This window comes from Mytilus trossulus, chromosome 2 (assembly GCF_036588685.1).
Source record: "Mytilus trossulus isolate FHL-02 chromosome 2, PNRI_Mtr1.1.1.hap1, whole genome shotgun sequence".
NCBI lineage: Eukaryota > Metazoa > Mollusca > Bivalvia > Mytilida > Mytilidae > Mytilus > Mytilus trossulus.
Genome location: NC_086374.1, coordinates 89,507,437 through 89,532,258, shown reverse-complemented (window position 1 = coordinate 89,532,258; position 24,822 = coordinate 89,507,437). Strand labels below are relative to the sequence as shown.

At 31.7% G+C, this 24,822-nt stretch overlaps 2 protein-coding genes across 2 annotated transcripts; both read right to left on the bottom strand.

The window, feature by feature from the left end:
- Positions 1–1,506: 1,506 nt before the first annotated feature.
- LOC134708307 (nose resistant to fluoxetine protein 6-like) lies at positions 1,507–15,322 on the bottom strand. The gene is made up of 11 exons (XM_063568746.1): positions 15,057–15,322; positions 13,940–14,107; positions 13,026–13,122; positions 12,047–12,139; positions 10,415–10,580; positions 8,135–8,214; positions 7,135–7,239; positions 5,582–5,708; positions 5,042–5,228; positions 3,416–3,558; positions 1,507–1,710 (listed from the first exon to the last, which is right to left on the bottom strand). The coding sequence occupies exons 1-11, from the start codon at positions 15,313–15,315 to the stop codon at positions 1,588–1,590; spliced, it is 1,548 nt and encodes a 515-aa protein (XP_063424816.1). The 5' UTR covers positions 15,316–15,322; the 3' UTR covers positions 1,507–1,587.
- A 297-nt stretch (positions 15,323–15,619) lies between these two features.
- Positions 15,620–22,973, bottom strand: LOC134708308 (uncharacterized). The gene is made up of 4 exons (XM_063568747.1): positions 22,480–22,973; positions 21,212–21,375; positions 17,152–17,239; positions 15,620–15,732 (listed from the first exon to the last, which is right to left on the bottom strand). Exons 1-4 carry the CDS (start codon positions 22,829–22,831, stop codon positions 15,635–15,637), a joined length of 702 nt encoding a protein of 233 aa, XP_063424817.1. The 5' UTR covers positions 22,832–22,973; the 3' UTR covers positions 15,620–15,634.
- Positions 22,974–24,822: the final 1,849 nt, after the last annotated feature.

Genomic DNA, 24,822 nt, shown 5'->3' with positions numbered 1-24,822 from the left:
ATTTTTTATATAAGCTTTGGATTTCAAATATTTTGGCCACGATCATCACTGAAGAGACATGTATTATCTAAATGCGCATCTGGTTCAAGAAAATTGGTATCGTTAATTTTATTAAATCTGTTATTTTGCAGTTTGTTTTGAATTATTGAATGTAATGTTTTAACTGAATGTTAATCCCCACGGTGGAGGTGCAGGTACAGCTTGAGACGGTTAACCTCTCGACCATCAAAGTGTCACTCATTTTCGGGTTAATCCGGTTCCCTCTGAATTATTTGTAAATCTCATTGATTTGTCTCTTTCTAATTGACCTACGAGATTTGAACATTTGTAAATTACTGTTGACTAAATAACTGTTTTCCATTCGTTTGATGTGTTTGAGCTTTTGATTTTGCTATTTGACTAAGGACTCTCCGTTTTGAATTTTACTCGGAATTCAGTATTTTTACGGATTTTCCTTTTTTTCCCTTTTCCCCGAGAAAGACCTTATGATTTTGTTCTGTTTATTTTTTTTTCTTTCGTCACTATTGTTTCTGAAATGTCGCTTTTTGTTTTTCAACATTTCTATAACATATTTTGTGTATGATATCAAACAGTTATTGAGCTTGTTAAAATCTCCCTTTTTGAAGCAAGCACCTTTTCATATCCATGAAGTGTTAGGATATTTGTTCATTACAGTACAGTAACATGCTATTTCAATTTTTGTTTGACATGAGTATTACAATTTATTGAAAATTAATGAAATACAAACTATACAATTTGAACACGTTTTTGTTCACGAAGATTTTTCTGCAATCGAAAAATGTTTTGACATATCTGTATAAAAGTTAGGTGGACATGAAAAACCTTCAAATTTTCGTAGTCAAATTAATTTTCTTTTCAAATAGTTTTCATATGAGTGAACAGGTTTATGCTTTTTGAGCTTGTCCAGTATTTAAAGTCTTACAGAAACATGAAAGAATTGCGAATTCAAAGCGTCTTGTGTCAGAATTTCAGGATTTTACATCGATAAAACCAGAACAACTTTCTCTCTAATTTTGAATACATGCAAAATACATAATTAACATATGAAAATAACCCGTTATAAATCAGTATGCGACTGAAAAGCTTTTCCGGATTTAAATCCATCAGGAACATTCAAAGCAAAAAAATTAAAGCCCAGGTTATAAGTCATTACTTCAGAACGACAGAATATGATATGAGCCAAATTGAAAAAAACTTTCTCTTTCCTTAAAGTGAAAAATAATACTAATTTATATAAATATATTAAATCTATTTATTAAAATCTCTTCTTTCTGAATATTATAAAAGATATGTTATTTTAAGACCGCAGTACCACTGCTAATCTATGAAATCAACCGCAGTAAACCAACAACACTATTTCTTTCCTAGAACCATAAAACAGATATTGACGCGCACAGAACATGCAGAAGACGGAAGTGAATTTTACTTAACACGTGGGTTAAAATGAATTAATTCAATTTGGGGTTTTCAATACAATAATGCAAATAAACTAGTCCAAACTTTAATCAGATCTTAACCATATTTGAATTAATACAGAATTTAATAATAAACAAAAGGATGGTGTATTCATTTCTTCTGCCCTCTCTTGAAAATAACTTTCTCCAGTCCCATCATTGGTGATTCAAATGCAAGCGATACTATTAACGCAGCAGCATATGAGAGTCCAAGGTTTCCTAGGAAGTCATAAATCTGAGGAAAAAAACATAGTTGAATTTCATGATTGAAAAACAATACAAAATAACAACTCAATGGAAATGCTTTGCATTTTTTTCATATGAAATAGATAATGTTTCCCGATAATATGGACAGAACATTAGCAAACAACAATGGTAGGAGAGTTGGAAGAGACTTTAGGTAAATTCAAATCTACAAGTAAAAGACAAACTGACTATGCTATTGGAAAAATGATATAAAAGTCTTTAAAAACAAAACATTAAAAACCAAACTTTACGAAAGGATGGATCAAAGTTCCTTTGGAACTCTTTGTTTGAAAAATACCTTGAAATCAAAACCCTTAATCAAGAAAATCATGGTATGAAATGCAAGTTTCCGAATATAGTATCAGCGCTGCTTGAATGTTGCTACAGAGAAATTGGTTCGTTCTTTAGTTCATTAGAGGCTAACATCAATAAGGAGATTATCCTTTAACTTCATGTTCAGCTATATACAAGTACATGGTATTTTCTCACTAAGTAATTAAAAATTGTGTGACTATCTTGAACACATCGATCTCATAGAACTTGATATACAGGATATAATAGATACAGTTTAAATCTGCTTCATACTTGAATCAGATCTAGAAATGTTTACAAAAAGAGAGACTTCCGTTTCCAAATGGCCATTTCTATGAAGAAACATTCCAACAGCACCTTTATTTGGAGTATATTTCTCCCATTTGATATTATATTTAATATTGCATTTACCATCCTGATTTATTTCAGATAGGATTGCTGCATTCAAAGAAGAAGCAATTGAATCTAGAGTTCTAAGTAATGAAGATACAATAATCCCTACGTAAATTCAATGGACGCCGTCATGAACTGGTTGACCATTATGAAATATCATTTTTACCGTCGGATATTTTTCAATTGGTGTAACGACAATCCCGTCTTCTCTTTCTCGAATAAAAAATATCGAATTAGACTTATGGATTTCGTAAGTTTCACGTTACTTAATACGTTTCGGTTTTCGTTGTTGGTATTTTGTGTGTACTATATGTCTATTTTTGTTTTTTTGTGATGTCTATGTCAGTTTGTTTTTCAATTATGAGTTTGAATATCTATTAGGTATTTTTCGCTTCTCTTTAAGGCATTTTCATTTTTTTTCGACTATGACACAACATAGAAAACTAAAGACAAAGCAACACGAACCCCACCAATTGGTGGTGATCTCAGGTGCTCAAGAAAGGTGAGCAGATTCTGCTCAACATGTGACACCCGTTGTGTTGCTCATGTTATTACAAAGCCGGTAAGTAGTCTAATTCGGTAGGTCACATTCATGAAAAAGGAAGGGGATTGTAGTTACGACGTAAGGAACATATATCCGATATCATGTAATACTTTTATGAAAAGGAAGGGGATTGTAGTTACGACGTAAGGAACATATCCAATATCGTGTAATACTTGTATAAAAAAAACGAAGGGGATTGTAGTTACGACGTAAGGAACATAACCGATATCGTGTAATACTTGTATGAAAAAGGAAGGGAATTGTAGTTACGACGTAAGGAACATATCCAATATCGTGTAATACTTGTATGAAAAACGAAGAGGATTGTAGTTACGACGTAAGGAACATTTCCAATATCATGTAATACTTGTATGGGAAAGGAAAGGGATTGTAGTTACGACGTAAGGAACATATCCGATATCATGTACTTGTATGCCAAACTTACCATTTGATGATCATCCACATATACCATTTGTTTTCGTGTATACACATAGTATTGTATTATAACTGGATGGATCAGGTAAGCAGAGTAAGTCAGTCTACTCAATGGTACAAATCCTTTCCAGGATAAAATTGTGTTGATAAATCCTAGTATAGGTATTGATAACAGTAGTTATTATATGCATTGCTAACTAACTCAAATATACATGAAAAACAAATGATAACTTGTGAGGAAAAGTTTCATAGGAATTAAATAATTAGAATAAATTTTGACAACTTTTATATTTTTTTAATGTGGTGTTTCATTTCTGATATATATATATCTGCTCTACATGATAGTGGTACACAACTGTGTAAGAATATTTAAAGTAAATAAAGCAAGAAACTTTATTGTATACAAAATTTCTCGTTTTTTTTTATTATAATTTTACAAAAAATGCATATTACCAGAAAAAGCATATTACCAGAAAAAGTGCTATTACCTTCATGTCTACCTGTGTGAATTTCAAACGCGCAATTTTACACCAGTAATGAATACCTTATATCCTTTACGGGTAGACTTTACATAGATAAATTAAGTCGTATAAGAAAAGCAAAATGAGAATGTTAAATTTGATGTATGCCTTTTTGTACTTCTTCGTTACATTTGTTGTTTTTATAGTGATATTAAGATGATAACACAATATTGACTGTTGTACCCCTATTTTTGACATTTTTACTCTTTAAGTTGTTTGTTTTGATCATGCATCGTTGACAATGTAATGGAATTTGATGCGACTGTCATACAAGTGAGAGGTATAGCTAGCTATAAAACCAGGTTCAATCCACCATTTTCTACATTAGAAAATGCCTGTACCAAATCAGGAATATGACAGTTGTTATCCATTCGTTTGATGTGTTTGGACTTTTGATTTTGCCTTTTGATTTTGAATTTTCCTTTTTGAATTTTCCTCGGAGTTCAGTATTTTTGTGTTTTTACTTTTTATTACCTAAGTCAAAGGTAAATTCGTCAAAAGAATACATTTAGCAGTACTTTTTACTGCAATGAATTTTTCTGTAGGTCATTTCTAAAATAACTGAAATCTGCTTGTATGTTTCATTTCTCATTTCTCATTACAACCTATTATGTATATATTTCATCCCTATATGAGTTCAATTTATAGAATAAACCTAAAATAGATCTTATAATCAAGGAAAGCTGATAACGCGTCAATGCATTCTCGACTATATCTAATACTATTTTTTGTTTCTTCGATGTTCGCTAATTCATGAAGCAAATAACCGATTTCTAGAATGCATTAGGGAATAAACTGTTTGCAATTACTTGGAAACAAATTTCGCTATCGTTTTCGAATGAACTTTAAATGCATTATTATATCACAACATACTCTAGATATAACCCAATTTTTGTCAACGGACTTATTTACTTTGTTATCATATTCAATGACACTGACTGCATCAGGACAAATAATGTATTTGTTAGCAGCTCTACTTATAAAGAATGTTAGATTTGGCATGGTTAAAAACCACAAGTTGTATGATTCAGTGAATACATCGATCCACAAACCTTGATTTGTTTTTTTGTTTTGTTTAGTTTTTCAGATTAAGTTCTAAGAGATATTCATCTTACCTCCGTTTCCAGTAGCACAGGCAAATATAACCCAACAAACAGCGGCACCCCAAGCAGTTTTATGTACAGCATTATATAAAGAAGCCACCTCTGTTGAAAATGGTTTTCCGTTGTAGTGGTCGTATACTCCATACAATACTAAAGAGGCCACTGCAGTGAACACTCCCCACAAAAGAAGGTTAACAAACTGTAAAAGAAGATATTTATTTCGGTAATTGTTTTCTTAGTTATGCGTCTAATTCGTTTATTGATACATGAAGTGTGGTGGGTTATGCAATTATATATTGATAAAAGTATTTAGAAGACAATTTAAAATATGCAAAAAATGATCAAATACGTTTTGTTTAACATTTAATACTTTGACATTCATATTAATAAACTGACATTATTTTCCCTCTTAGTAGAAGGTATTTCGAATTTTCCTTTGGAGAATTGTAAAGAAACATGGACAGAAATCTCCGGTTGCAGATCAAGAGAACTTTATCATAGTAAACTTTAAAAGCAAGTGCATGATGATGAAGGCATATACAAATAAGATACCTTATTAATTTTGAATGTACACTTAATTTTATACAAGATATAACCAGTGTATATTCCGACCAGGTATGGACCCATCCTAGTATATGGTTTAATATAGTAGTTGTTAAAGTAGTCCATTGCATTCTTGCTGAAATAAACAGAACAGAAGTTTCAATTAACAAATATTGTAATTGATTTGGGGCACTAAAAATTATAGTGGCCTCTCTAGATTTTAAATGATTGGTATATTTCCCTCAGTTATAGTTTGTTACCCCGATTGTGTTTTTTGTCCATAGATTTACGAGTTTTGAATAACGGTATACTACTGTTGTTTTTATGTATATAATTTGTTCTGGTTAACTTTTATATTTATATATAAACATGTAGATATATTTACAATTGTTATTTCTATTAAAATATAGATATTGGCTTTTGAATTAGTCATATAAAATAGATATTCGCGATTCTTTTTATTCGCTAGAAATATTTATAGCAAACTTTCTCATAAAAGGTAGGTTATATTCAATAGAATTTAGCAGTACCATGAGTACCTGTTAGTTAAAATCGGTGACAAGGATATTATCTATAGAAATAGTGTTATATAACGTAAACAACCGATCGTCATTTGTAAGATATATTAAATCATTAAATGAAAAGATCCTTAAAGATATTTATTGCAAATATGATATCTATCAAATTTAAAATACACAAACATGAATATCTTTTTTGTTTAAGAAAGTTTGTTATTCATGTTATGACTTATCTATATTCTAGACAATAATTTCATGATAATCATTCACAATCGCTGTTTTATATACATACACACAATAAAATAATTCCGCGGATAGGTGATATATGTTAACTAATTATAGTCAGATTTTTTTTCCTCATTTGCTATTCACCTGACAAATGAGAGTGTAAAAATCGGGGCCCCCTCAGTTGCTTCCTTGGGGGACTTAGGGTTGATGTAGCAGGTGAAAAAAAATATATAACCAAACAAGAATGTGTCCTTAGTACACGAATGCTCCATTCGCACTATCGTTTTCTATGTTCAGTGGACCGTGAAAGTTAGGAAAAAATCTCTTATTTGGCATTAAAATTAGAAAGATCATATCATAGGGAACATGTTTACTAAGTTTCAAGTTGATTGGACTTCTAATTCTTTAAAAACTTCCTCGACCAAAAACTTTAACCTGAAGCGGGACAAACGGACGAACGGACGAACGAACGGACGGACGAACGGACGGTCGAAAGAACGAACGGATGGACGAACGAACAGACGCACAGACCAGACACAAAACTTTAATAAGTGAAAGACGGATAGTCAACGCTGTTTAGAAGAAAGGAAAATATAATACATAGATAGAATACTAAAACTGAACAATGTGATCTGGCTATTAAAGTCATGTTTTCCGAAAGTGCAACGACTCTTTAGTCGGTCGTCGTAGTATGTAAAATGTAGACATTTGGGGACAAGTCTTACAATATTATGTCCCTCAGATATAACATGCTTTAGTGATTGTTGTGTTATAGCAGCTGTAACCACCCTTATTGTAAAATTATTTTCTACTTACTCAAAAGTAGATAATCCAAGGTCATAGTGTGTAGAAATAATTCCTGTAGCTATTGTTGTACCTCCTAGGAACATAGCTGTTACAATTGTACCTGCTACTTTGTTACTGAAATAGTATTTAGAATCCTCACTTCAAAGTCCAAACGTTATGTATGTAAATTATAATCAAATTACAAACATACAAACATCATCTGCAATTTTGATTTTAGACTTATCAAAAAATTAATGCATGCGGTGTAACTGTCCGGAAAAGAGCTAGGCAGATAAGATTTGTCCAAAATAGTTTCCAACAAGTGACGTTCAAAACATGACCCCTTTTTTATATTGAAAACCTTTTTCTTTTAATGTAGCATATCATTATGAACCAAATGTAAAATCATTATGAATCAAAAGTAAAATAACAAAAATACCGAACACCCAAGAAAATATCAAAACGCTCAAGCACATCAAACGAATGAATAACAATTGTCATATTTCTGACTAGCTACAGGCATTATCTTATGTAGACAATGGTGGATAACACCTGGATTTAGAGCTAGCTAAACATTTCACTTGTATGACAGTCACATACAAGTCCATTTTATTGACATCGATGTTTGAACAAACCAAGCAGACGTAATAGGTAAAAATATCAAAATAGGGGTACTACAGTCAACATTACGTTAATGTCTTAATCATTATAAAATAAAGAAATATGTCAACAAAGAAAAACAATAAGACATATAGAAGGCATATATAAACATATTTACTGAAAATGAAAAACAATTTAATACGCATTGGCAATGCAAACCATGAGGGAATACCTGGTTCTTCGATACGTAAGGGATCTTTTGTGTTTCAGTATACTTTTATCCCCCCCCCCCAAACACAAACAAAAGTTCAATATGTTCTCTTAAGCATTACTTATTTCAACTGAACGAAAACACTTTAAATTAAGTTAGAAATAGCTTAGTAGATTTTCAGAATATTGATGAACTTTTTACTTGGTATACATTACTTACAAGTAAAGCGGAAGAAGAAGAATAGGACTGATGACATAAAACTGCATGTCATTGGCTAAATACCAGGCCCAAGCAAAGCACTGAAATAAAAACAAACAATTGAACGCCCAAAATTGAAATTTCTATTTCATTTGGTGTCTGGTGAAGAACTGTATCATTGGCAATCATACATTATTTTTATAGTTATACAAGACCTGAGCACAACACTGACATATTTATACAAAACTCCATATCATGTGTGTGATAAGGAGCTCAAGCAAAAAAAAACCTAAAAAACCCAAAACCAATAACATTAAAAAAAAAAAAAACAGAAATAAATACACATCACTGCAGATACCGGACACTGATATAGATAGTCAAACATAAACTATTTATCAAGGTACAATTAGTACAAACACAAAACATTAATGCGAAACTAATGCCACTTTTCCACACATTCACCTGCAAGTTACCTGTCGATTTAATTTTTGTAAGTTCTATTGTCCCATCCAACAAATACAATAGCTATTCTTCTCTGTGTAGTTCGTTTACTGGGACCTTTAAATTTCTTCTAGGAGAAATCTATCACTCACTGATTAATTTACCTTAACAAAAAATGTATCTGTTAATGATGAAAATACAAAATACCAATACTAAATAAGGACTCACAAAACTGCATGTGGTATTGCATTTATTCAATATCAATAATACATTTTTAATGTGTTCAATATCAACACTAATTCAAAAAATTGAAAGTTGATTTTTGATCAAATATTCGATATTTTACCTATTAAAATTTGCTTCTTTGTGTGTTTGAAAAATCCAAATTTGAATATATATTTTTTTAAATTAAGGTCTTCATAAATGTATTCTATAAATGAACAACAGCAAAAACATGCAAATTCGTTGGAACAATACTAAAAAAAATTCAAAAATAAACATTTTATTATTAAATCAGATTTTATATTAGACAGATTGATAATGTATTAATGATATATTGAATAAATGCAATATCGCATACAGTTTATGTGAGTTTATAGAAGTCTTTCAATAAAAAAGGAGATATTTTGTGGTCAGGTAAACAAATCAATGAGTGCTATATTTCTCCTAGAAGAAATTTAAAGGTCCCAGTGAATAAACTACACAGAGAACAAAATCTATAATAATTGTATTTGTTAGATTGGACAATAGAACTTTTAAATCCACAGGTATCTTGCAGATGAATCTGTGGAAAAGTACATTGTGTTCATAATAAATATCGATACAAAGCTCATGCGAATCCCTGAGATAACGTCCAAAATATTAAAATACCAGCTGAATATTAAAGATTATATCGATACTAAAATCAAACTTTTTTAAGTATGTCGGCGTTTCTTTTTTGTTGCACCTTAGTGTTTTCCTCTTATAGTTGATGTGTTTTCCTGGCTTTAAGTTTGTAACCCGGATTTGTTTTCTCTCAATCGATGTATGACTATTGAGCAGTCGTTTTATACTGTTGCTTTTATAGTTACCCGATTAAAACAATAATCCTATTGGAATCAAAATCAAAAATCTGATAAAGACAATGTCAAACAAAGCCAAAGGATTGCTAGTAGACATCTACGTATAAACCGATTAAACAACAATTTGCTATATAAAGGTATAACTCAAGAAAAAGTAAAACAAATATCTAGAATTTAATTATTAAAAGCATGCTTTGAAAATATAGTTTCAGAATTGATTTTTTATTTGCATTAAATATCTTTTAATTTCGTTAAAAGAGATATTATATAGATTAAGGAAAATAATTTCAATATCCATGACACATATTTTTCTACCTATTGTCACGACACCAACAGTGTAAATAGTCCAGAATATAAAATGCCCTCTATAACGTCGATTTCAAAACATACCATTTGATTGCGATTTTGACATTTGTATCATCAGATAATGTCGATTACTATGCCATTCTCACTAATAAATTTTCATATTATATTTTCCAATTTACCATTACAATTTATAACAATTCCTGAAAATGTTTTTGCAAAGCAACACGCTATCCCACGACAAGCTAGTACTACTACTTCGATTGTCCATAGGAATGTGCTCATGGATTTCTAATACCGAGTTTTTTTTTATCTATTTTACCAGAACTGAACATCACTAAAATAATGTTGCCTAAATTTATACCTGGACTTTTTTTGGGTATAAATAGAACATCGATATACTTTCTTCTTATTGAACACGTTTTACTATATTTGCAATGTAAACGATTAAGTCGTATGCGAAATCAAATGACTACAATTCGGAAAAAAAACATACCTGATCCGTTATAGGCCGGAAATTTTGTATATAGAGAAGATTGTACCACCATGTATCCTTACAGTAATTATTTTCTAACCCATTCTTTTTCCATATAGGACCACTTCCAAGGTACGGAAACAAAGCTATATAGACCATCATAACCAACATATATGGTGGTGTTAGCCTACAACATTACATTACATCAATAAAACAATACGCAAGATCCAATTCAACCAATTCATAATGACATTCGTAAAATGAAAAAGTAAGAAATCATCTGTTTTGTCATAAAATTTAGTACTCATTCAATACTGGTTGTAAATTTTGATAAAATCAAATCTTACCGGTTCTATAGTTTGTAGTTTAAACATATTTATTTATAGTGGATTGGGAAACAAGTTTTGCAACTTATATTAATCCCTTTCCACTTTGCGGGTGCGAGTGCTGCCTCGTAGCGGCATTAGCCTACTCTTTTTCGAAATCTACAAGGGTGTCTATAACGTGCAAGAGATGTGGCTCTCTCTTAACACGGGTCAGCCATTTATCGTCCCTTTCCGACGGACTATCATCCTTTCCTCAAGACCATACTCGCAGATGGTGTCAAGGGAGAGCCGAAAATTGAGTTCCTGAAATTTTCATCCCAAACGGGAATCGAACCAGGAACCTTTGTGTTAGTAGTCCGATGCACTAACCACTACACTATAGTTTGTATAAGCAATATATACAGATGTCGATATTACTGCTCATTAAAATGCATATCAATTATGCACATAAGTTTTCGACTGAATTATCATTTATATGGTCATAATTATAAATTGACTGTTTACAAAATATATTTTTGAATATTAGAAATATTCAGGCTTTTCTACCTCAGGAATAGTTTACCTTAGATGTATTTGGCAAAACGTTAGGGATTTTGTTTGTCATCAATGCTCTTCAACTTTGTATGTTTTGGCCTTATAACTTTATTTTGATTTAAGCGTGACTGTTTTTTTTTGTAGACGAAACGCGCATCTGGCGCAAATACAAAATTTCAACCCTAATATCTATGATAGGTTTTGTTGTCATCCTTATGCATCATTGGTTGGTTCATTTAGTATTTATCAAATCTAAAATATATTGATGAAGTAGTCATACTCTCTGGTGACGTTTTCCAGGCTTTAACAACTTGTAAAGCGAATGCATTGGCCCTAATTGTGCTCTTTGGTGATAAATCAATAAATTTAAAAATCGTGTAGCTGTACTCACAGTGACGTCCTTGCATTGTTTTAAAAGTTGTGCTGTTATTTTTTTTTTATTTTTTTTTATCTCAATTCAACGCGAACCCTTTTATAGTTGAGTGATGCTTGAATATATAGTCTTTTAGAGCAATTTTAATCCTTCTGTCCTGTAATTTTGTAGCATGGCACTGAAGTTTCGAATCATATCAATATGCTTTAGTGTATAAGGATATCATGGAGCTCGATGGCTCAAAATGTGTAACTTCATATATAAGGTCTTATAAAACGGAACATAAGTGTCAATATTTGCCACCAATCTTACTTACAACTGCGAAATAGTTAATTTTCAGATTTCATGTGAGTATTTTCTAATGTCCATTACAAAAGAAATGATTAAACAAAGTGCATACAAAGTTGAAACTATACATACCTCCAAAATCTATGAAAGTAGAACATAAACCAGTTCAGTTTCCCCTTTTGTTTCTTCAATTGTTTTAATACGAGGTAGGTTAATAAACATCCACTGTAACAAAAGTATGGATTTGATAATATAATAGATAATTTAGATTTTTTTTATCTTATTAAGGTGGTACCTAACACTTTCACTAAAATTAATTTGGCTCGTTTAATTTTGATAAAATTTTGACTAAGTATTTACTTTGACCCTTTAACAAAAATATAAAAAATTCAAAAATTTTGAACCAACCGTTTTGTCAGAAAAATTACACTGGTTATATAGCAGTTTGACAAACACCAATATTGATCTTTGAGAAGCTTGTAATTCCCTTTACAACACAATGTAATTAAAACGTTTAGCTGACTTTACAGAGTTATCTCCCTGTAGTGTTAGGTACCACCTTAAAACAACTAGATAAATATCTAGATGAGAGATGCTCTGTGCATCCTCCTTTGAGTTGGTATTTCTTGTTGACATTTGTACATGTATAGGAGTGTTAGGTCAACCACAACTTATCGAAGTTTATCTGAAAAGTTATTTTCGCAAGTAAAACATACATCGTGAGTCGTAAAAACAATACTTTATCATGTAATTGGAATTTCCTTAATTTTTAATTTCAGTTTTAGGGGGCGAAAAAAATGAATAGAGAACCAATGTGAAGTAAAGAAATATGGGAACACTTACATTATGATAAATTGTATTTTCAACGTTAACCCATGTAAATATTCGAATGCAGAAGAGTGAAGTTAAAATTGAATTTTCCCCAACATTGCTGTTTTAAATCAGTGTATTTCCTTTCCTGATCAATTTATTTGCATGCGATTCTTGTGGGAATATTTTCAATCTTTTTGCAATGATCGTCATAGCTAATTTACAAAGATCCACTAATTTGGTCAAAATCATGTAATATATTAGATCAGTAAAATATTTGGCTACTATAACTGTTACATACCTTAATGAGAAGAATGTATCCACAGACACTTCAGCATTTAAAATGCCCATGAATGATCTTCTACTAATCATCTTTGGGAAGAAAGTAGCTAGGTTTGCTGATAAATAGTTTAATATAAGAAGGTTTTTGATAAAATCACTCATTTACAATAAAAAAAAAGGAATTAAAATCACAAAAATACTGAACTCCGAGAAAAATTCAAAACGGAAAGTCTCTAATCAAATGGCAAAATCAAAGGATAAAACACATCAAACGAATGAAAAACAACTGCCACATTCCTGACTTGGTTCAGGCTTATTCTTCTTTTAAAGGGACACATATTGCGAGTTAACGCATAAGACAAAGTTTGCATTTACACGTTTTTTTGTGAGTTTTAAAAGGTTTCAATCATAGAAATTAGTATAACTAATGCTAGATATGTTTGATTACGTCCAGACCTTTATATAGACTGATCGGGCAACCGTTAATCATCGTTTAGCATTTGTTAATAGGCTTTGATAAATTTATATGAATAGGCACTACCAAAAGAATGGTATATGTTGAACACATAAACTGTTTAGGCTAAACGTTTTCGTTGTTTTAAGTTGAAGGATTGTTTTAATTTGTATAGTTTTGTATGTTTTGTTTTGTTTTGTTTTGTTTTGTCAGGTCTTCTTTTTTGTTTATGTTGTCATAGTTCTTTTTATATGTTTAGTCTTTTATCTTTTATATTATCCATATCTATTACACCAAAACAAGTAACAATAGCTAAACAGAATGAAGCGGATTAGTTGTGAAGTAGTAACCATTATATAATATGATAGTTGTATAAGATAAATGACAACAACCAATTTCAGCGAAATACTCTTCAATAAATCACACGAACCTGTGAAGATTTGACAAGAACTTAGAAGATATCAACCTGGTCTACTTACATGCATTAGGAGCACCGAATCCAATTGAATGTCCGAGAATTACCCAAGTCATACTGATAAAGCGAATACCATTAACTGCTGTCAATGTTCCAGCGCCTTGGTGTGTATTTAATATCTTTGATCCATTTGTATAAACAGAAAAAGAGAGTAAGAGTTGACCAAGGATACCTGTAAGAAAAGTAAACTACAAATCGTAAAGGATTTTGTTTTAAAAGTAAGTAGGGAAGATAATATACTCTACATGGAATGTTATCTGTTATATTTTTCATTTTCTCTCTCGATCTGTATATTTAAGGAAGTTAGCAGTCCATTCATTCCATGTATAACTTTCCTCACATAGTATGTACCGTACGGTTGTCTATAGTTTTGCATTGTTAATGTGTTTAAAATAAAATTCGTTGGGAGAAATTTCTTTTCCCTTTTAAATCTTAATGTGTAGTTATTGGCACGCATTTGTATATTTCAATACAAGACAATCGACATCAAAGGAAAACCATTGTTTTCAAGGCATCCAATTTGAAAAGTTTCGATGACTTTTAACACGCCAACATGAAGCTTAAGAGGTTAAATGATTTAATATTTATAGCAATTTGCAATTACTTCGTGAAATGCTTGATAGTCCAATTAAAAAGGTTTGCTTAATAAAAAAATGAAATAATATAAAAACAATAAAAAACTGAAAATCGAAATGAAGAATGTGCAAAAGAAACAATAACCCGACCAAAGGGCAGAAATCAGACGATTGCCACAAATGGGTCTTCAACACATCGAGAAAATTCCACACCCGGAGGCGTGCTTCAGCTGATCCCTTAACAAATGTGTACTAGTACAGTGAATATTTACATCACACTAAACTTCAAAGCATATAAATGAACTAAAATTAAAAAAAACATGAAAGAGAAGGGACAGGCTCAAAAGTGAGGCGGGGATAAACATGTTTTGTATTATATGACTTACATTGGTAATGATTTAATATTGATAATTCAGTGATTCACGGGGCTAGGAAAATTGTAAATTACCTAATGTCAAATATGCTTTTGAATAGAATGAAAATATGAACAGTCAATTTAACTGTATTTTGTATAATTTTAAACGTTCTTACTAACATTATACCTACCAGGTGTATATTTTCCTTTTCCTTCAACAATGTCGTTTTCTGATGGCTTATACTTTTCTTCATACTTAGATGAAGCCTTTTCAGTACCCCCATTTTTGTTGATATTAATATCAAGGCTCTTGTGATCATCATTCACAAATACTCCATTTGATTTTCCATTTTGTTGTGTTCCTCCATTTTTGAAGATTTCCATGGGCTGTTTTTTGCTAGATTTTGGTCTTTGCACAATAATCAAGTCAAAAGCAGTTGCAATTGCCATGGTGACAATAAATGACAGCACTGTGAGTGAACAGAAATAAACATACGATTATATATGTCATTTAACATGTCAAATCATATCTCGAGAACTTATCATATTTTTTGTCTACAAAGGACACACCAGCGACTCTAAAGAAAAGTGTATATACTATGATGTTTGATTGACATAAAAATCGTCAAACCATACGAATCTTAGCATATTTGACCAGGAGTGTGTACAATGTGTGATAATCTTTTATGTTGTGTTATCACTCTTACTTTTCATACTGGTTTGTTTGTTTGTAAACTTTGTATTCAGCCCTATAAATTACTTCTACTACTCACAGAACAATCTTGGCTCTCATATCATAGGAATCTAAAGTTTCCACACAGGTAGCATATATAACATACACAGTTTTGTTTGAAACTCTTTCTAGCGCTGTAAAATAGTGAAACATTAATTAAAGAGGGGCGAAAGGATCTTTTGGGGATTCGGAGTTGAGATTAACACCTATTGGGACTCAAAATAACACCCTTCCTACCGCCTGCATTCGTTCGTGATACACTTTTAGATACGTTATATTTATAACTACATCAGATTTTATTTTCACATTTTTAAATTCATGGTAATGGATTAAACATTAAGCTGGGAAAAAATGGTATAAGCATGTTTATGGAAAAATTGAAAATCACAAAAATACTGAATTCCAAAGTAATTCAATACGGAAAGTTCGTTATCAAATTTCAAAATCAAAAAGAATCAAACTAATCTAACGAATGGAAAACAACTGTCATTTTCCTGACTTGGTACTACTGTAAACAAAAATATTCCAAATGTTTCTATACCCCAGTCACCTCAAGGGTGACTGGGGTATAGAAATATGGTCACTTGGTCTTCTCCCGACCGGCAGTAAAACGCTTGCCCGAAGTGGGGCGTCCGTTTGGCTCTGCGGGATGTATCAAGTTCGCAGTCACGTCCGGTCAGAAAGGGGACGTTAAATCCGATGCCTCGTGTTAAGAGAGTGCCACGCTCTTTGCACGTTAAGAACCCTTGCAACAATTCTTTGAGGGGTCCGTAGGTGGCCTGTTGCAAGGCAAAATTTCTGTCCCTATCCAATATACCCTCATTTTCCAGTGGCAGTCCAATTATCCCGACCATCATCCCAGATGGCCTTTATTGTATCAACCTACCTATTGTTTTATTGTGAACTTGTTCTTGTCCTGAATATGCATGAAATATTTGCCACTGGACGTTAAGCAATTAACTATCAATCAATCAATGAAGTTGATATCGTCACTTCGAAAATTTTACGGAAGCCACCTTAGAGGTAGTTAACCATTATGGAATATCTGTTTCCATGGTGATAACGAATTGGTACCAATTGACGTAACCACAATGACGTCATCTTTTCCACGTATGGTATGTGACCTACCGAATTAGCATACTCATTGGCTTTTTACTAACTTCAGCAACACGAAAAATCAATGTAAACGCTTTTCTTTGCATTTCTAAGGCAAAACAATTGAAATGGATAATTTATAAAAAGATCTATCATGACAAAAATTAGTGAGCCTCGGAATGAATATGAAAAAAATCTTCTAACCATCCTAAATTGGTACTGTTAATATTATCTAAGATTTAAAAATACATTTATCAAAATAGAAATAAGAAGATGTGGTATGAGTGTCGAAGAGACATTTCTCCACCCAATTAAAGGTCAAAGTTTGATCTTCAACACGGAACCTTTGCTCACACCAAATTAAGACAAATTAAACAGCAAGCAATCAAAAGAATGCTAGAAAAGGCAATAGATAATACTATGTATTAATTAAAAACATATCAATAATTTCAACCTACTTTGACCTATGAGATTCTTTGTATCTGTATCGCTACAACTTTCTGGAAGACACATCCCTATATCAATTCCAACAGGCAGCTGAGTTATCTAATAAAATAAGTTATTCTTTTGAGTCATGTTTAACGTGGTCTTTGGCTGGGTGAAAGATCTAATTAAAAATTGAGTGGATTTTTGGGGGGTTATTTTATAGGGGTGCAAAAGCGTTAACCGAATCACATTAGTTCGCGCGATCAAAGTGTTGGGCATTCAACCCCGTCACATTGATGACGTGCCTGTCCCAAGTCAGGTGACTGGTTACTGCTTACTGAGTGTATTATTTGTTTTTCGTTTGTTGTTTTAAGCATAAATCTAACCGTTGTTTTTAATTTTTAAACTATTTCACATTTACAAAACGGTTTGATAACAATTAAAACCCACCGACCATATTCTTTTAAAGTTGACCAATTGTTCTTCGATAAGAAAGAATCTAAGGGCATTACTTTCGAACATCTATAGTTATTTTCAGAGTTTTTTTCTTTTTCGATTTTAACATTTACAAATTCGATATTTTCAACCGATTAAAAAAGTAAATGCACACCTCGGTAGGCAAATCTCAAATTTTAGTTTTCCGTGTAGCTGTTAAAAAAAGTAATAAAAGTTTGAATCCAAATTCGGTGTTTTCTGATTGCCCCCACATAGTTCTTCACTGGGTCTGTCATTTGGATAGTCATTTTATTAAAAATTCATTCAAGCACTTTTATATATAATGTCAAAGGTAAGAAATTTAATGTTACCACGAATTATCACAGTGTTATCAAGCGGTAATTTGAAAGCAAACAAATCTTGAAGAAAAAAAAAAATGATTTCAAAATATTAATTTAAATGTTTATGAATCATGTCTGCGAGATAGGAGCTAGTTCAATATTTGGAAAATAAGTCAAGACCATCACCTAAATGTAAATTTATATAAACTGAATACTCATTCAACACTAATTTATCAACCTAGAGCATAAAATCATTATTTGTTTACTTTTAAAGAAAATCGTGACAAAGTTGTCGTGATCAAATTATAAGTAATTCTTAAAGACAATTATTTATTCTTTGGTAAGAGGATCTAATGTATGTTTTCAAATGAGATAGTTTTCCAGTAAAGACCATATTAGTAAATTCTGGTTACTGTACGGTCGTCGATAATAAGCAAAGCCAATATCTATAGAGTAAGCCATGGAAAAATCACAGATAACAGAATGCGTGAAACAATTCAACAGAAAAAAAATGACGGCAAGATTTACGCTAATAACATCAAATGAAACCAATTATGTAATATGGCAACCAACGGCAAAAAAATTATATGACCGGAACTGATTTAGGAGACCGATATAAGGACACACGTATATATACATATATAGTAATACGTACGTCTGAGTCAGTGACAACTCTACAACAGATTTATCCATCGGATCACCACTAATGATGGTGATACATGGCTATGTACATTATGTATATGAGACAATATCTGAAAATGTCCATGTCCCCGGCCCACTCCACCAGCAATTATTTTTTTATTCAACCATCTTTTTTGAAAATTTCAAGTTTTCAGTATAAACTAAATTATATAATTCACCAACTCTTGCCAATTAAACACTCATTCTTATATTTCTTCCAATAAAATATTGTAATTTAAATGTTCACCCCCCCCTAAAATCAAGTTGTCCCCTGGTTTTTTTATGAAAACTAAATCATTCAAATAATATCCAAATTAATAAAACAGGCGTCCGATGCTCACATGTATGATAAATTATATAATAAACTTGCCTTTAATATGTCTTTTTATATTATAACTATAGCATGTAATAAAATTTTGCAAATTTTAAGACAAAAAAAATTGTCCCCAGAGGAAATTTTCCCTCCTATTACCACTGAGTTTTTTTACCTTTGGAAACGTTTACAAGACCAATAGTTATTTTCCCATTATGAATTGTGAATAGCATCATTTCCTGAATGCATTAGCACAAAGAAATAGTTGAAAAGGCGGCCAGGTTTGAACATTCAAGCCCATCCAAGGTAAGAATTTATAGAAAAATACTTATTGGTGTTCTATCCTGTTATAGCTTTTTCTTACACTTTCTGAGAATATTTTTAAGTGTGCACCACAACATTAAGTGTGTTTTTATATCATCTTTTTAAAAGTTATATGACACAGGAAATACACTTACATTTAATGTGATAAAAAGGACAAAACTATCGCGTAATTCCTTTCTGTTACGTTCTGTCATGTTTCCTGATAAAAGTAACAGCAATTAACATCATTAGTAACAGGAAGGATGTTCAAGACATTTTCACTAAAGAATCGAAGAGTTAATCTACTATATGTCAACCATTTCATTTAATATAAGTTATCCCCACCATATCAAATAAATTTCAAAATAATATACAGTATATTGAATAAAAAAATAGGTTTTTTGCTTTTGATAACAGCAGAGAACATTGTGCAATTTAAGTAAAGTAGATAGTAACAGAAAAGAATGTATTTTAGAATTTTTCATTACCTAGGCAGATTTTTCATCTTGCAAATACAGTTTCAAAGAATAAATGACATTGTTTGCTGTTATCTTCCAATTGTGACCAATCTAAAATGATGTATTTTTCTTAAACTTTAAAATAAAGCAGAAAAATCCTTTCTGTTACCTACTCTGTCCTGTTACCGTTGTCCTGTTACTCAAGATTCTTTCATGTTACCGACATACCGAACTATATTTAAGTATATTTCTAAACCTTTTGTATTGCAAATGTTAAATTCAAAAATTGGCATTTGATAAACTATTGCAGGATATACTAGTAAACCACAAATAATGTCTTAAACTTATTCCTTATTCTAATTAGAAACTTTTTAAAATTGATTCACTTTGGTAACAGGAAAGAACTGGATTTTTTTTGTACCATTTTTAAAATTGCCATTGTTTCCTTATTAAACAAATGTTTGAATTACAGACAACAGTTCCTAGATCCCAAATGTGTGTTCTTTGATTTGTGCTATTAAAATACCGGGTCTAAAGAATTTTTAGTTTTTTTCTTATTGCCAAAAACTAGACTTTTTCAGATATTGTCTCATATACAACTCGTCTAAACATCAACCCAACAATGTTAGATCTGTAAATTTGCTTTTACAAATTTTTTGTTCGTTCCTCGCCGGGATTCGAACCCATGCTACTGAGATATCGTGACACCAAATCGGATGAACTGCAGCCGTCCCGCTAAACCACACGACCACCTGGGCTTCACATATATAGTACTAGTAATATATACACAAGCAAACTAACTTAACTCTGTTACATTCTATCTGTGCCTGTCCCAAGTCCAGAACCTGTAGTTCAGTGGTTGTCGTTGGTTCATATCTGTCATATATATTTTTCGTAAACTGTTTTGGTATAAATTAGGCGGTTAGTTTTCTAAATTGAATAATTTCATATTTTTTAATATCGGGGACTGTTATAGTCGCTATACGGTATGGGTTTTTGTTCCTCGTTGTTGAAGGCCGTACATTTTCCTATAATTGATTACAACCACTTCATTCCAAATTAGATGGATATTTGTCTCATTGTCAATCATACCACTTTTCCTGTATAATTTTTTTCATATATATTTACAATAATTTGATTCAGCTCTTGTTTTTTAAAAAATTCTATATTCAACCTAAAAAAAAGTGGAATACTACTATTACCTATCGTCCATATACAATAAGAAAAATAGTCAAAGCAGAGACATATAGTATTATATGTCTCTGGTCAAAGCAACTCTTGCGAATCAAAAATTGTAATACAGGCTGGTCCAATACGCATAACGAGACACAATCCTATCTTCATTAAACATTTTGAACATTTAATACATTAAATGGTAGATGAGTAGTACGGGCGTCTGAAAACATTAAACAAATGTTTGACTTCCTTCCCTGCACTTAACCATAACATGTTGTTGAATTTTAATTTTTACCTTTTTGTTGTTAAGTTTAAGTTATTCGAAACAACATTCTAAAAACAAGTTTTAAAAAGTATACAAACATTAATTAATTGAAGTGATTACCGGGTTAATTGGTAATTTTCCATAACCAACCGACACTGAACAGTATTTGCCGTTGAACTTGTATTGACTGACAGCGCGGACGCCGACACATTCGTCATAATCCCCGCGCCATTTCAACTTCATGCTCATTAATCCCGCCTCCGGTTTACCTGCTGCATCAACCACTGAAGTAAAAAGGATATTAGCATTATTGTAAATATTCTACGATTCGTAGCTTAAAAATTGACTGTCCCTCTGGTATCTTTCGCCCCTGTTTTAAAACATTGAATGTCACTCTGGTGTATTTCGCCCCTTTTCTTTCACCCCTAAGGTATCTTTCTTCCCTCTTATAAATGACTGTAGGTAATTGACTGTCCCTCTGGTATCTTTAGCCCCTCTTTTAGAAGACTGGGTAATTTCATTATTTGATGGACCCTCCATGATTTGGCCACAATGTCATTTTTGTAGAACTTATTAGATGGTATATGTCTGGTCATTTTTGTTGAGTTTATTCTTTCTTCTTATCTCTAATAAATTTCGAGATAAATGGCAATTCAATTTATAAAATCAGGTAAAATTGGTGTTTATTTATGGTCAATTACTCTTATTAGGTGTCATCCAATGATTTCAACTACTAGTACTAGTATATGGTATTATTGTAGGTCTATAATTGTATTGATTTTTATTTGTAAATACAAATCGTTTTTAATGACACCAAATATTTTTGCTGTTGTACCACTGTTCAAGGGTTGAGCACTTAGTCTAGATGACATTTTAAACTCTGGCATATTCTCCCAGGTCAGGAACCTGCAATTGAGTGGAAGTCGTTGTTTGCTGTGGTAATTTACTGTTTTGTTGGGTATTTCTGATAAATATATGTTGCATTTTAGATGTCTTTGGTCACTTTTATTTGTGTGTTTTTGTCTTAATGACATATATGAATTTGCATATGCACAATTTTTCACATTGACAGGGAAAAAAACCCTCAAATCAGAAATTAAAATTACTATCTTGATAGAAATCAAAGGCAATTTAAACAATGGTTTTGTTGATGTTAGTCTTACCTATTTGTTCATTTAACAAAAGGGGAAAGGATAGCATTACAAGCAGCAGAAAACGGTACATAAGTGTACCGAATCAGAAACTTCATTATAGTTGTAAATTAACATACTTAAAGAAGACATTACACATTTACTTGCAATATAATTTGCATGAAGAGGGAAATGAATAAAATTTACAGTTACATTTAGAGTCAGCGTATGAGTGTACTGATATATCGAATAACTTACTTTTTAAAGCCCATTGTTCTCCTCCTTCCAAACCGGTATATATGGCTTTAGTATGATTCAGACAAACTGAAGATACATGGAAGACTCGTGGACTTGCTGTCACATTTAAAGGAACATCAAAACTGTCATCGTATACAGTATTATCCTCATCTTCAACATTCCTTAATATATTCTCGATGTCTACAAATTTGCTAATTCTTAATAAATCGTCAACAGAACAATTTAATTTACGATTGAAATCATTTGGTCTAACAAGATTTAATCGCATTTGATGATATGTGTTTACATCGTCATTAGCAAAAACACAGCTAATTATAATCATAAATATAAAGCAAAGCCGAGCACTTTTCATTTTTAAATATTTTTTTATCTCTTTGATAAATACAACTACATCAGCTATGATGAAGAAAATAAAAGATCAGATAACTACTGTACAGCGACATAAGTTTCCAAATATTATTGATCAAACTATTTCACAACATCTTATGAGATAGCTTGACCCTAACTGATAAAGCGTTGTGAATCATACAAAGTATCTTGGATATCTTGGTATGTCTTAATAAGGTCACTTTATAGTTCTTATTCGGTAGACTTGTTTATATATATGTTACTCATTAGCGTTTATCGTGGTTTGGATATGTAACTAAAAATAGGTATTGCAATATGATATGCATTCAATATTATGCCAAAAATTATATTACTGTAAAGCAATATAATATTTCCCACAGAAAGTAACAAAAAATTAGCGTGCAATAAATTTTAATATTGCACTAGTGTAATAAATCTTCAAAGTTCATGACATCATCAACGACAAAATTTTAGTTTAAACTAATTTATACTTTTAAATTGTATATTGCTATACATTAAAATGGTTATTACATGAATGTTGGGGAATATTGTCCCTCGTAGAAGATATATTGCACTCGCAAGCTCGTGCAATATAAAATTCTACTTGGGACAATATTCCCTAATATTCATGCAATAACTCTTTATTATAGTGTTAATAACTGGCTCGAGAGTTGAGGCCCAGTACAGCTGATCGAGAATCTAGAATAGGGACAATGCGTTTCCGACGTTAATACCAAGCAGTGTCATTTTTGTATTGAAATTGGATGAGAAAGACTTTTCATAGTGAGCGGTTTTGTCAACTGTAACATACATATACAGTGTCTTCAAGTTTCTATTCTACTTCACGGGTTTCCTTATCGGAATACGAATTGATGTGAGACAAGTGGCGAAAAATTAGTTGCCTATATGGATGTACGATTTGCACAGTGTCTTTACCAAGTTAGTCGTAGTAGTGACCTAGGGTTTTCAAACTCAATTTTCCACACTGCTTTAAATATCATGCCGCTTAATTTTCTCTGAAATTTCGATTCTCCTCAAGTAGCCGTGAATTTTATTTCATAATATTACAATTGTAAATATTGTCACTCATTCAGTATGCTGTTTTACTATAGTTGGACATATAAAAAAAAAATGGAAAACAACACGTTTTATAATTTATTGCGTCCGAAGCGCTTTTCTGGATTTACCTTAATCAGGAACGCTCAAAGCCAAATATTTGAAATCCGAAGATGTACAAGTACCGAAAATCGTTGAAGAGCTATATGTAAAAAATACCTAAAATAAATAGCCAAATTCGTCTAAAGCCAACTTTGCCTGAGGGAGTTGAAACCTTAGTTTCATAATAATTTCAAAAATTTATAAACAGACAATTTTAGTAAAGTTTGTTAAATCATGTCAGTACCGAAGTACAGACTTCTGAGCTGATGATACCCTCGGGGACTGATAGTCCACCGGCAGAGGTATCGACCCAGTGATGTAAAAAATGGAAAACAACACGTTTTATAATTTATTGCGTCCGAAACGCTTTTCTGGATTTACCTTCATCAGGAACGCTCAAAGCCAAATATTTGAAATCCGAAAAGATAGGCGAAAGAAACCAAAGGCACATTCAAAATCACATTTTTAAACACATGATTATACTACATTGATTGATTGATTGTTGGTTGCTTTACGTCCATTGGCAATGATTATACTATGTTAGTCAAAATATCATGATGCCATTTATACGGTTACTAAAGGTAAGGAATACGAAACGAAATGCCAAAACTTTCATGATGTAACATATACGGTTACTTAAGATAAGAGATGTCACATATATGGTAATATCATGTAAGGAATACGAAGCGGAAAACAATTTAAATGTTAGAAAAGAGAGGGCGAAGATACAAAATGGATAGTGCAATGCCACGGAGAAAAAGGACAACTACCAAATGACAAACAATAGACTAAGTCTAAATAACATCGAAATTTGAGCAACACAAACACAACCGAAAA

Bases quoted from the DNA above. Each gene is read 5' to 3' on its own strand.
- LOC134708307 (XM_063568746.1), bottom strand. From the start codon at position 15,315: ATGGCAATTGCAACTGCTTTTGACTTGATTATTGTGCAAAGACCAAAA. The intron at 14,108-15,056 runs GTAGGTATAATG...CTTTTCTTACAG, and splicing joins AAAAGGAAAATATACACCTG to GTATCCTTGGTCAACTCTTA. The intron at 8,215-10,414 runs GTATGTTTTTTT...TTTTTATTTCAG, and splicing joins TCCGGCCTATAACGGATCAG to TGCTTTGCTTGGGCCTGGTA.
- LOC134708308 (XM_063568747.1), bottom strand. From the start codon at position 22,831: ATGAAAAGTGCTCGGCTTTGCTTTATATTTATGATTATAATTAGCTGT. The intron at 21,376-22,479 runs GTAAGTTATTCG...TTTTTACTTCAG, and splicing joins AGAACAATGGGCTTTAAAAA to TGGTTGATGCAGCAGGTAAA. The intron at 15,733-17,151 runs GTAGGTTGAAAT...ACTATTTTACAG, and splicing joins AAAGAATCTCATAGGTCAAA to CGCTAGAAAGAGTTTCAAAC.